This window comes from Apis laboriosa, unplaced genomic scaffold, assembly GCF_014066325.1.
Source record: "Apis laboriosa isolate Shangri-la unplaced genomic scaffold, ASM1406632v1 scaffold69_cov144, whole genome shotgun sequence".
NCBI classification, from domain to species: domain Eukaryota; kingdom Metazoa; phylum Arthropoda; class Insecta; order Hymenoptera; family Apidae; genus Apis; species Apis laboriosa.
The window spans coordinates 2,461,288-2,475,201 of record NW_025224165.1 but is presented as its reverse complement, the minus strand read 5'-3'; the positions used below and the strand labels follow the sequence as shown (position 1 = coordinate 2,475,201).

General features: G+C 24.4%; 1 protein-coding gene across 6 annotated transcripts in view; it reads left to right on the top strand.

Moving 5' to 3' along the window:
* Nucleotides 1-13,914, top strand: part of LOC122719085 (CCR4-NOT transcription complex subunit 6-like) — a 291,170-nt gene that overhangs the window by 1,105 nt on the left and 276,151 nt on the right. For 5 of the 6 annotated variants that reach the window (XM_043944630.1, XM_043944628.1, XM_043944626.1 and 2 more), the window contains exons 2-3: nt 65-380; nt 473-648. In XM_043944630.1, the coding sequence (XP_043800565.1) occupies nt 73-380; nt 473-648 (484 nt within the window). In that variant the 5' untranslated portion in view covers nt 65-72. Of the gene's footprint in view, nt 1-64; nt 381-472; nt 649-9,735; nt 9,827-13,914 lie in introns of those variants that run through there. The other variant, XM_043944629.1, reaches the window with a different exon arrangement.

The window sequence follows — 13,914 nt, the reverse complement described above, 5'->3', positions numbered from 1 at the left end:
TATATATTCCATAGCTAAATTATAATATTCGATTCTTTTAAATATTATTTTGATATCTGTCTAGGATTTAAAATGTCTCGCAACCATAAAGACAAGTATGAAAACTCCAACCCACGACGTACACATACTTTTATGTCTACGGAGGATGCAAATTCTGGAAAAAAATCTTATTGGCCAGAGTTGGAGATAACAGGCAGTATAAGAAATTTAAGCCCAAATTTATGGCAACTAACTCATCTAACAGCTTTGTATCTCAATGATAATAGTTTACAAAGGATACCATCTGAGATTGGACGTTTAGTCAATTTACGTGCTTTAGATCTCAGTAGCAATAAATTACGCAGTTTACCAGCTGAATTGGGGGACCTCATCTATCTCAGGTATAATTTATATTTGCATTTATATAAATATATATAAATATAATGAATTTATATCTTTCTGTATACTAATTTATATTTTGTTTATCTTTCAGAGAATTGTTATTAAACCAAAATTACCTCCGAGTGTTACCATATGAATTAGGAAAATTGTTTCAATTACAAGTGCTTGGACTTCAAGGTAATCCACTCAGCAAGGAAATATTGGCGTTGTATGGAGAACCATCAGGGACTCACAAGCTGCTATCATATATGCTGGACAATTTACAAGGTATGTGATTAAAATATTTGTTTATTTAATTAATTATTTTTAATTTTACAAAGAATTTATAATATTAGAATTATATTTAGAGTTTTCTCTGTCATTAATATAATATGATATTATTTACTATTAACATTCAATGATAAGTATTGTAAGCGATGACATTTTATAGTCATCGTTGATCGATATTAACCGTTCTTACATTTGAGTATTGTACCGCTAGATGGCTGTATATGTTTACTTCTTTGTAACTTATTAATCGTGAATTATAATTACGAAAATATAATATATAATATAAAAATTAAATAGATATATTTGAGATTATTATTGTGATTTATTTTTAAATTTTATGCAAATTAAAAAATATGGTTTAATATCATAAAACATGATATATTTATTTAAATTATAATTATTGAAAAAAATTTTCAATAAATGCATCCAATAAATTAAACAAAAATAAATAAAACTACATGATGAAAATTGAAAAATTCTCTTATGTGGGGAAATTATATTCATTGATTTAGATAGAATAAATATATTTGTTTCAATTCTATTCAATACTATTCAACCAAATGTATCATTCAATTTATAAATATATTTTCTATAATGATAAAAAATTATATTTAAAAATAATAATTCATTAGTAACCAATAGTTGGTACTGTTGCATGCATCAGGTGATCAATTTTATTTATCTCTTAGATTCGTTGGACAAATTATATACATATATGTAAATTATTTTAATTAGTATGTACGAAATTTGAATAAAAAAATTAATTTAATTTTATACAAATTATTAATTAATCCATTTATTTTTTTATATATAATTTTATATTTAATTTTTAAAATAATATATAATAAATTATCTTATTACATATAATAACAAAATCCTATTAAATAATACATTTGATTTTATTAAATACAAAATAGAAATTTTTATAATTTTTATATTAAATTTTTAAATATCTTCTAATGTAATTCTAATTTAATAATTTTAAATCATACTATTTATTTATTTATGTTTGTAATCATTGCTTATTATAATTATTGATCATATTAATAAATAATTTATGATAAACATCATCGTTATCGATTGCAAAATTAACATAAAGATTATTACGCGATGATAAAACATTTTATTTAATTTATTAGAATTAAAATATTGTTGATAAAAAACGGTCCATTTAAAAAATCGTAAATTTCGCAATATCGATGGAATTTGGAAGTTAACCGGGCTTATGGAGATCATTTAGGGGCTTGGAGAACACATTAGAGCCTACATAATTTAATTTCTTTCAACTTCGGGGTCAAGTGGGTGTGCCGGGGCGCAGGCGCGTTAAGTTGTACGAGTGGTTACGTTAGGGAATGCTCGGTGAAACGTGGGGGAATTGCAAAGCGGACCAGAAGGGAAGGCGTTCTTCTATCCATTGTGTTTCACGATTTTTGCCAGTTACCCGTATTGCCTGAAAGGTCTCGGCTGCACCATTCCATTTATCCATTGTTCTCCGACTTTTACTATTCGGCACTATAGTACCTATGCCTGTCATTTCCTCTTCCAGAGAATACTACCTCGTCATTATCGTCCTCCACTTTCTTCGCTTCATCTTTCTTTATGTCAAGGGTCGTTTTTCGTATCTAAAATCGTATTAAAAATATAGATATTGTTTATTTTTAAGAAGATTATTATTAAAAATTAAAATTTATTTAAATTATTTTCTTAAAAAATATTTGACTTGAATTTTATAATAACTGAAATGACTCATATTAAAAATATGTCAATATAATAAATTGTATAATATTTATGGATTCGCATTTTTTAATTCTTCATATTTGAAATTTGTTTTGTGTCAAATATTTATCTATATGTATATATGAAATTTTACTAATAATGATTTTCCGTATTTTACACGATATCAATATTATATGCATATTATATTTTATGCAATCTATGTTACAATTAATTTTTTTTTTAATTCGAGCTATTTATTCACAAAATATATATTTTAAGTTGTTATCACATTCTATGAGCAAGTTAAAAAAAATTAAAAGTTTACAAAAGTAATTTTCAATATTTAGAAGAACTAGCTACTTGGAACTTATAATAAACTCTATAAAAAAGTTGTAAAAGTAAATTGATTTGTTATTGTTTACTTTTTAATATGGTAAAGTTGCTCACTAAATAGGTTATATATAGGTTAAATCCATATTTTGTTTTGTACGATAATAATAAAGTCAAGTTTTTAAAGTAGTTTTCTTCTAAATTATTCAAATGTTTTTTTTTTAATTAAATTTGTTATTGTTGAAAACATTCAAATTTAAAAATTTTTTTACTCAATAAAAAATTATATATGATTAATATTTATTATATTATAAAAAATATTTAGTACATTTTTATTAGAATATTGCGATAAAGTTTTAAGATTAAATTTTACAAAATATCAATTTTTCTTAAATATAACTTTAAATATATAATTTTATTTTTATAAATTATAATAAATATAATTTCATATTTTCACTTTTAATATTCATACATGAACGTAGTTATGCAAACTTTATTTATTTTTGACTTACTCAATCTCTTTGAGATAAATTGAAGAATTGTGTGTACGTAAATTTCCTTCTTCCGTAATTCTCTGTAACTCATGTGTACCGCAATGTCTATATTTGTTTCTCAACAGGAAAATCAAGTTGAAAGTTTAGTTCTCAGCCTATGATGAAACTTTCGAATAGACATTACAAACAGTCATAGAATAATTAGTGCGAGTAAAGTTAATTATTTTCGTTATAATTGATTCCTTATTATTTTAAAAATGATAAATTATTATAATATTTTATGATAATAAATATTTCTTTTAAAACATTAAATTTTAATAAAATACTTATCAAAATTCTTAAAAACTTTTGTGATTTACTTAGATATATCTACATAATATCATTTAATTAATTTTAAAAATTTAAAAATATATTTTTATTGTGAATAAATTTCAATTTCTCTTTGAACACATTAATTAAGTTTTATACAATGTCGTTAATGTCGTTAATTATTACTTTAATATTTATTTTTAATTATGAAATAAATTCTTTAAAAATTTACTAATTAAAAAAATAAAACTTTTAAATTATATTATAAATTTAATACAGAAAGATGTAGAAACATTAGAAAGAACTCTCTTTTATAACAAAGTATGATTTATATCATGACAAATTATTAAAGTTATACAAATTTTAAGATTATTCACAAGTTAATAATTTACATGATTAATCCATCTTTATTTCACGAATTCATTTTATTTCATTTTTTTCATTTCGGTTCGCTAATATTCGTTTTATTTTTTTTATCCTCTTTATCAAGCAATGTTGCTCAAGTTTCAATATTTGTAGTACGTATAGTGGAACACGCACGGAAGATATTCAATTCATAGTGGGGAAATAGAAAGCAGAGAAACGCTTGTCACAAACAAATAAGAAAATGTTCGTTTTAGTCTTTTCGGGAAAAAGAAAACTAGGTCTCGGTGACGCGAGACGAGTGAAAGGGGTCTCTCCCAGTCTGAAAAAAAAAGAAGAGGAAAGAAAAAATATATGCGCGATTCACTAGGTTGCCCGGTGCTACCTCACCCGTATAATTACACGAGGCCTCGGTCTCGGCTCCGTGTAATTGAGGACGACTCTGAGAGGAGAAAGTGAACCGCGGTTTCGTGTGTACAGCGTGGCGAGAGTTCCTATGATTCATTCGTTATTCGGTGTATACGGTGTGTACTCGGTTAGCCATTGAAACACACGAGCTGTGAATCGTGATGACACGCGTTGCGAATTCGTCTCGATGCCTTCTTGTTGACTCCGTTATATCCTTCTTGACAGCTTTTTTTCCCTTACTGGGGATGCGAATAACACAATGTTTCGAAAAAACACTTCCGGGTTGTATTGAATTTGAAATGAATCGAGATCAAAAAAATATATGGTATATATTAATATATTACTTAATATAATTAAACATATTATATTATATATTAATTAAATATTAATTAAATATATTAATTGATTATACATATTTCATTCAAGCTCTTAGAATTCTTAAATAATTCTTAAATTTTGACAGAGCCTCTCAAATCCATATTTTTTTGTTATACATTTATTCTACGGATAAATAGATTTTGACTGATAATTGTTTTTTTTTTTTGAAAATTGTTTTTTATTTATAATTTATAATATATATAATTATGATATATATAATATCTTGAAAAATTGTTTTTTGGAAAATAATTTATAATCAAGGCAGTATATGTTTTGACATTCAGTGCAATTTATTTGTACTTATAAAAGTACAAATAAACTGAAGTATATTATAAAATAGAATAATGTGAATTTGATTTTTGTGACTTTTTTAATGATAAAGATGAATGCAATATTAAATGAATATTTTTTATAGATATGATTTTTACATTTATAATAATTAAAATTTGTTTGTTATTTTGAGATTGATAAGTTATTATATTTGTTACACGTGTCAAGAATTACTAAGAATTACTGAATATCAAATTTAAATATAATATTGAAAAATTATTTAAAAAAAATTTTTACAAAAGAGAATTTTAATTTAAAGTTTTTCAATTTGTAGATTCAAGGAATTTTAGTTTAGAATTTTTCAACATTAAACCATTGAAGCTATCGATTGAATATTGTTTAAATTTATATTTTTTTTCTTTTTTCAATTTTTAATATTCTTTTTTTTAATAATCCATTAATAGTACAATAACATATAATTTTTTTAAACAAAATTATATATATAGTAACATGGATTAATGTATATTTGGTACATTTAATTTAATTTAATAGTTTGATTTTGAATGTTAAAATACTGGATACAAATTAAATTAGACGAAGCAAAAGCTTAATGTAATCTCATTAATTAAATTATCTTCCGTTATTATGCTTATGGATGGATGAATTTGAATAGATTTGGATGATAGAAATGCAAATATCGTATTTATTTGATTTTTATAGATGTTCCGCGCCTCTGTATTTCGCATCGAATCGCATTTGCTGTGGTTTTTGCGATTCGCTGAACGATTCAGTCGTGGGAAAGCGTGGAGTGTTTTCAGGCGGAAAACTCGTTGCACGTTCCTTGGTGGATACTTCTTTTTGAAAGTTGAACGCTTTTTATTGCCTCCTTCCGGAGGTCGTTCAAAATTACTTCGTTCGTTAAGTTGAAAGGTTCATTTCAAATAAAATTACATCGATTCTCGCTCACGTTACATGCTAACGTGGTTGCTTCTTCAAACTTTGCGTAATGTATCGATCTTGCTCTTCTTGAACGAATAAAAATTGCTTCACAATTAAATCATTGAAATCTTCAAATTGAACGTGATATATTTTATACATTCAATGAGAAAACTATGACTATTCGATGATTTTTAATATTTCTAAAGTAACTTCCAAGCTGTATATTTAAAAAGAAAATCTTATGATGATAAGTCAAATTTAATTTCAATTGAGGATATTACCATACTTGAAAAAATTGAAAAAAAATATATTTTCTTTGACTATATTTTGTAAATTTTTGTATTCATTTATGTTTCATTTAATGAGATAAGTAATATTTTTTTGAATTATGAAAATGTCAATGTAAGAAATCATTCTATTCTCAAATAATAAAACTTTGTTGATATATTTTATCAAACTTGTCTTATAATTTCATCTTATCAATTTTTCGCATAAAGAAGTTAAATTTATAAAAAAAAAAATGTAAAAAAACTGTAGTTAACTTTTTTCTATATTATTAAAAAATATTTATATTTATGTATTATATATCTATCTATAGTGGAATGTATTTATATATCTATTATAGTGGAATGTATTTTAAAAGAAAAACATAATTTTACATAAAAAAATCTTGCGTATAATTTTTGGGAATAAATATCGAACAACGCAAAAGTCGATCTATCAACGAGTATATATATTTATTGTTTGCTTTGTTAAAAAGAATCATGTGCTTGGGCTTTCCACTCGAGCGATTTGTACAGATCGATGGGTTTGAAAACTGACCCCTAATAACTTTCATTGAAGCTCGCCATATAGAGGATTATGCATTTGCATGCCATGCAATGCAATGCTTATAGTTATGTTTTATCTCGTCGACGAATTGTAAGTTCATTGAACGATAACGAAACGATTAGTTCGTTACGTGTACGTCGAATTTCTCTATTCGTCGTAACATTTCCTGCCGATCATTGGCGGAATCATACGACGGCTGTAATAGTGAGACACGTTTCGATAGCAACGCCAACTAGACGCAAGTTGTGTTCACGTTCTCATTCTTGTTCTTGAGTTCCAAGTATACAGTTCACTTTCTACGAGCCACCTGACCCGTGCCACCCAATAGGCTGTCCAAGTACTTTCCTTGCTCGAACTATTATTAACCACGAGTAAATTCGCCGTTAAATCGTTTCACGGAGAGTAACCACTGGCTCGTTTTCTTCGACAACTTATCGCCGTTCTCAAAGCCGCCGACGTTCGTGGTTAAAGGGCATTCGTGCATTTTTTTTTTTCTTTTTTTTTTTTTTCTTATTGTCGTCGATCTATGCTGATTCCTTGTTATTACTATTCAGCAGTTTTTTTTTCTCTGGAAATTCATTACTCTGTTAATTCAGATTGCTTTTGAAATGTCAATGAATTATTTATATCGAGTTTTTTACGAATAGCGTGTATCGTGGACGATGCAAAAGATGCCCTTTTATTCGATACATTATGAATTGGATTCATCTATTTGCAACTGTGCGTTTTTCGATGAAGCGTGAATTGGTAATAAGTACGTGATGTTTTGTGTTCATTTAATCTTTTAAGCGGTTGTGCTTATATATATATATATATATATATATATATATCTACTTATGTCAAGATAATTATAATAAGGATAAAAGGATATAATGTATGTAATAATATAATATAATAAAGATAAAGTATTAATATAATAATAATATAATGTAATAATATTAATAATATTATAGCGATAGAAAATTCGTGTCATCATGGAATATGCATTAGTGATAATCTATGATATTAATAAAGAATCATATTTGATTCTGATGTTAAATTCATTATTATCATAATATTATAAGAGAAATTTTATGTGATGTAAATAGAATTCAAAAGAAAAAGTAGATTTTTTAAAATAATTTTTTATGCTGTTCAAATATACTTTCGTTTTTATCAGAGATTACTTGGACAATGAAATAAAATGAGCATGTATCTGACCTAGAACTTGACATTCTTTAATAATGTTCCTTTTCATAACGCATGAAATTAACTCTAACTGTCAATGATTAATGATGTTAATGATTATTTTTTGTTTTTTATTATTTTTACATTTTCATTTAAAATATAATCGTTCTAGAATAGATTTCAACGTTTTGAAAAATTTTTAAATTTCATTATTTCGAAATTGCTTTTTTTAAAAAATTATTTAAAAAATAACATATTTTTGAAATAACAATAATTGAAATAATAAATATTTTATAAAATCACTCTATATAGAAAATAAATTGATATATTTGCAATTAAATAATTTATTTATCATTTCACTAAATAAATTATTTATTATTTATTATTTATCATTTATTATTTATTATTTATTATTTATTATTTATTATTTATTCATTATATTGTAATATTCAATACTTATTCTGAATGGTTTATTTCAAAAATAAATTTTCAATTAAAAAATAAACGTTTTTTCCTATCAAAAGAAATCAGTTTTTCGATTTATTATTAACTTATTTAAATAAAAAACATAACTTCAATTGAAATACATTATTTATCGATAATTCTTGTTATTTAAAATAATTATTTTCAAATTATCATTTGAAATAAATTTCGCTCAGATCTGTTTTAAAATTCACTATTTAAATTTGCATCTTATATTTCATTAAATAAACTAAAAGGAAAAAATTTACAAGATATTTTAATTTTGTTTAATCGCAGAATATAAATTCAAATTTGAAAATATATATTGTATTAAAACTTAATAACTTGTAAGTCATAATTCATCGTTTAATCTGCATTTTTCTTCTATTATTATACTTATCAATTTTTTTTAAATAGACTTTCATAATTTCAATTTGAAAAAAATTCATATTTTTATATTTTTTTTCTTATATTAAAAATAACTAAAAACTAATTGTATTTAAATTTAAAATACATTTTCAGAATGTGTATTTTCAGATATGCTAATTTAAATATTAAACTCGTTTTATATTTGAATAATTGATTATTGATAATCTAAATTCGAATAACGAATTTTTTAATCATTCTACTATTTATATTATTATTTTTATATTAAGATTAAGTAGTATCTTAGTAGTATCTTATTAAGTAGTATCTTAAAATAAGAGACGATCTAATATAATACAATAAAAATAAATACAAGATAAAAATAATTTTCAATAATTATATTCGAAACTTTTGAAAGAATATGATATTTAATACTATAAAACAAATCCGCTTTCTGATTGTTATATCTTATCCATAAACTGTCACCAACGCCATGCAATTAATGTCGTTCAAATTTTCTCCCGTAATGAAATCGAATATATGGTCGATTAGCCCGCTTCTGTTAACTTTCTCAAACTGGTCACGGCATAGAGATCGGCTTGCCGTGATGCCGTGCGATCTATAACATCGAATCTATTCTGTTCAACAAATTCTGTTATGTGTATTCCCCGGGTCATGTGCCGGCATATGCGCGCGCACGTGTGCCATGGATATAATCACACGCGATTTCCTGCCTTTCTCTACTAGCCTGGCGAACCCGGCAAACGAAGCGAATCAAACGATAAGGCATTCACTTGACATACACACTCCCATACCAAAGACGCGAATGTGGGCAGTGGGCAGTAGCTATTATAAACGAGACTCCTTATCTCTGAGAACTAACCGGCACCGTTCTTTCCCACGTTTTGTTGCTCTTGCGATCAGAGAGGGCGTTTTCTTCGTACTGCACGAACAACACCGAAAGATAGCTTGAATTTTCGTATCAAACTCAACACCACGCGAAGTTTCTCTCATTACCATTTCTCTTTTCTTGGAATCTTTCTGATTTCAGCTTTAGAACCGACCACCAGTTTTGCGTGCCACTGATTCTTTTATCGTCTCGGTGAAGTTTAACGAGGGGCTTTTCTTTCTTGGCGTTTTTTAACCGCGACTCGACCCGTGGATACCTCCTTTCGATTCTTCCGCAAGAATCGCTTAGACGACGATTATTTTTGTATTAAAGAAGATTTGAACGCTACGTAATTTGTTAGATGTTTAAATATTTTAGATTTAATAATTTAAATAATAGATTTAATAATTTTAGTAATGCTAGATTTCAATGTTATATATAATGTATACGTTGAAATAAATTGTTTAATTGTGATGGAGTTTTATTTAACCCTTATGTCCATACCCAAAATTTTTAACGTCATTCAACTTTTGATTTCATAATTTTTCAGTGAAAAAATAACATTAGAATTAATAATCCGAATTAATAACAGATATGTCAAATAATTTGATTAGTTTGAAAATCTTTTAATGGGAAATTTAAAGTGTAAAATCTTAAAGTATCTGGGTATTGATATAAGGGTTGAAATATTCGTATTTAAATAGCAAGACTTGATATATGCAATTTATAGTTTTTGAAAATTATTAATTATTTTTGTTCAATTAAAAATTTTTTTAATTTTTGTAAGAATTTTTTGACATGTTAAGTATTGCCACCTTCTTTTTTATTGATATTTATATATTCATGGATCACAATGATATAAAATTCCTAGGAAATGCAATAAAAGAGAGAAATATTATAAAAAAATTAATTTTTTATTAGTTTAAGCTAATTTTTTTAAAGTAAATTTTTTCCAATTAATGGAGAACATAGATTGTTACGAATAGGATTCTGAAAATAATATTCGCAGACAAATTCATTAATCTTATTTCTTCGCATGTATGTACATGTATTGTAACGTAATTTTATTCATGCCACGTTATAAATGAGATATTTTTCTATGATCTAACATCATTTATCTGAGCATCATTTGTTGTAACGAAATTTTAGATAGTACTCGATTAACTGAAATCCTACCGATTGAATCCACTTATCCAAACATTTGTGCTATTTGAACGAGAAATCATAGGTAATGGAGGAATTGCAAATTATATGAACTCTAGTTATATGAACTGACCCTCAGTGATTCCAGATATGTAACTAGTTCTGCTGTATATAGTACGTGATAAATGAAATATCTCGTATATTTATTTTCCAATATTTAGAATTCAATTTTATAAAAGAAAAATAAAAGAAATTAATTTTTACAAATTTATTCTATGTTTAATTTTTTCTTCTTATTATAAATTATGCATAAATATTTCAAATTTTGAGAATGAAAACACACGAACGATATTGATTCATGAGATATCTATTCAAAGCGTTATATGAGTGATATTTCATTACGAGATATGTTGTCTAAATGTAAATACAACAAAGTTAAAAGAGTTTATAGTATATAAGCGAATAAATAACAAATTACTATAAAAATACAAATATTAATGTAATTATTAAATATATAAAAAATTTATCGCTAATTATTTAAATATAAATTCAATACAATTACAATATAATTTTAATAATAAAGTCTTAAAATTGGAAGAATATTGAGATATTCAGCGAATTATTTCAGTTACCACGTATATAAATCAGAGTTATTATGCTGATCCAAATTTTTCCAATAAAAAGATAAAAAGCGTAGCAATAGAATTGAATAATTTATTAGGACATTGAACATGGATATTAAACGAAATTTTTTTCTATAACATGTCGATCTTCCATTAATAATTGAGATGTCGATTCGATAGAATTTAATCGATTTCATTCTATACGCTTGTAAAATGAACTTTATTAAGAAATTGCATCATCGGCAAAGGTGAATATGAAAAATGTATGTATGTAGTTCAGTTTTACGAGGGGACATATTTAAATTCCTTTGTCTGCGCGTCCTGTTCTGTTCATTTAGAGAGGCGCACAGAGATAAAGTATTTCAGACGAAACTTAAGTGCACTTCTGTATTTAAACCCAGACGAGATTGTATCGGTGATGGAAAATAATGCTGACTGTAAGGTGTACACGAATGAATTTGCACGGGTGCAAGTTTCTCGCAGACCGTTCGGTTCAATTAAGCCGCGATGAAAAACCTTTGAAATCCAGCTTCCATTCGAGCTATTTTTTCTTTTTTTCTTTCTTTCTTTCTTTCTTTCTTTCTTTTTTTTTTTTATGCAGATTTTTTTCTAGCAATTGAAATTACTCAAATACTGGCTCAATAAAAATGGAAAATGGTCTTCGTATGCTTAATTTTATCGTTAAAAAAAATATTTTTTGTTTCTTTTAATATTTTCGTTTTGTTAATTTAGTTCCTTTATTTAGTTAGTTGTATATTATTGTTTAGACTAATTTATTATCTTTTTAGATAAGGTATTCTACGTAGTATTTTTTTTATTTTTCAAAATATTTTATTATTAGAAAATTTATAATATATTAGAATATTTTAACTTTTAACAAATTGCCAGTTATTATATTGAATAGCATAAAAATAATTTTAAATAGCAAAAAATAAAATTTGTTATTTTTTAATATTCAATAAATTATAATGTTATAAATATTGTTACTATTTTTATTATTATGAATATTTTTTTTATAAATTTATCGAAAATTTAATTTATTCTTTTCTTTGATAAAATGAAAAAATATCGATTATTAAAAGTTAAATTTTACTAATTTTAATTTTTAAATATTAAATTTGAGAAATATAGGAAACTCTATATTCTTTTTGAAGGTGAAAAATCTTTATAAAGATCTGATTTATTTTTCCTAGCAAAAATGATACAAATAAAATAATAAAAATTTTAGTTTTTTTTAATATATATGAAATGTTAAACAAGATAAGAATTAGAAGAATAAGAATTAGAAGAAATTAAGATAAAATTTATTTAGAAGAGCAATTTTAAAAAAGTTTAAATTAGAATAATGTTGGGAGAAATAAATCTTCTTTTTAAAATTTGAATTACATTAATTAACGGAGAAAATTTAAAGATTTAAAGACTTTATAATTTGAAGTTTTTACCCTAATTATTCCAAATTTTTTTTTTTTTTTTTGATCTTCATATTTTATGCAATTTTCATATAATGATTAAGATGAATTAGATGAATTAGATCGAATATTTCATTCTCATAATTATTTCATCCATTTTCTTCGTTATATTATAATCTGTCCAACATATTCTTTTTCATATTAATTTTTGTTGTTATTTTTTTCCAAGAATTCGTATGTTCTGATTCAGACTTAACTAACCCTTCATTTGTTCATTTAAAATATTTTAAATCGATATTCTATACAGAAAAACATAATAAAATATTATGTATCTATTTGTATATTTCATGAAGATAAAATTTTAAACAAATTTTATAATTTAATGAGAAATAAATTTACAATAAGAAATTTTTGTGTTCAATTGAAATTAATAAAATGAAATACTTATGTGTTACGTAAGTACAATTTAATTAAATAAATTTTTATTACACCATATGGAATTGAAATTAATTATATCAATCAAATATTTTCAAGTTGTGCATATAGGATTCATCCATTTTTAAAGCTTTGGAATAATTGATAAATGTAATTAACTATCTCATTGATTATTTTGATCAGATGTGAATGAATTATAGGTTCGAAGTTAATTTATATGTGAAAATACATAAAAAATGTAGAAAAAAATTATTAACAATTATAAATTAACAAATTAAATCTTCATTTCTGAGAAAATCGAGATTGAACATATATGGTTAAGAGATAATTATGTATTCGTATATTCGACGAATTTTAAAATTCAATTTATTCGAAAATTAGTTTTTAAATAAAAAATTTTATTTTACATTTTTCGCTTATTTCCATATGTAAAATAATCTTCTACGAATAATTTATTCACATCAAATCAAGAATTAATTAAATTTACTTAAACTGAAAAAGTTTTCAAATTTGATTTACTTAAAAATGAAAAAGTTGTATTCTTTTCTTTTGATTTCTTTTTGCATGAAGACTGTCTCAATTGTTGTACTATTTCATTTTGAAACATTCCATATCAGAAAACAACATTTTCTGATATGAAATATTTCAAAATGAAATATATTTTAAAATATTAATAATATTTATTAATAATTAATATTTATTAATATAGTATTAAATTAATATTAAATATT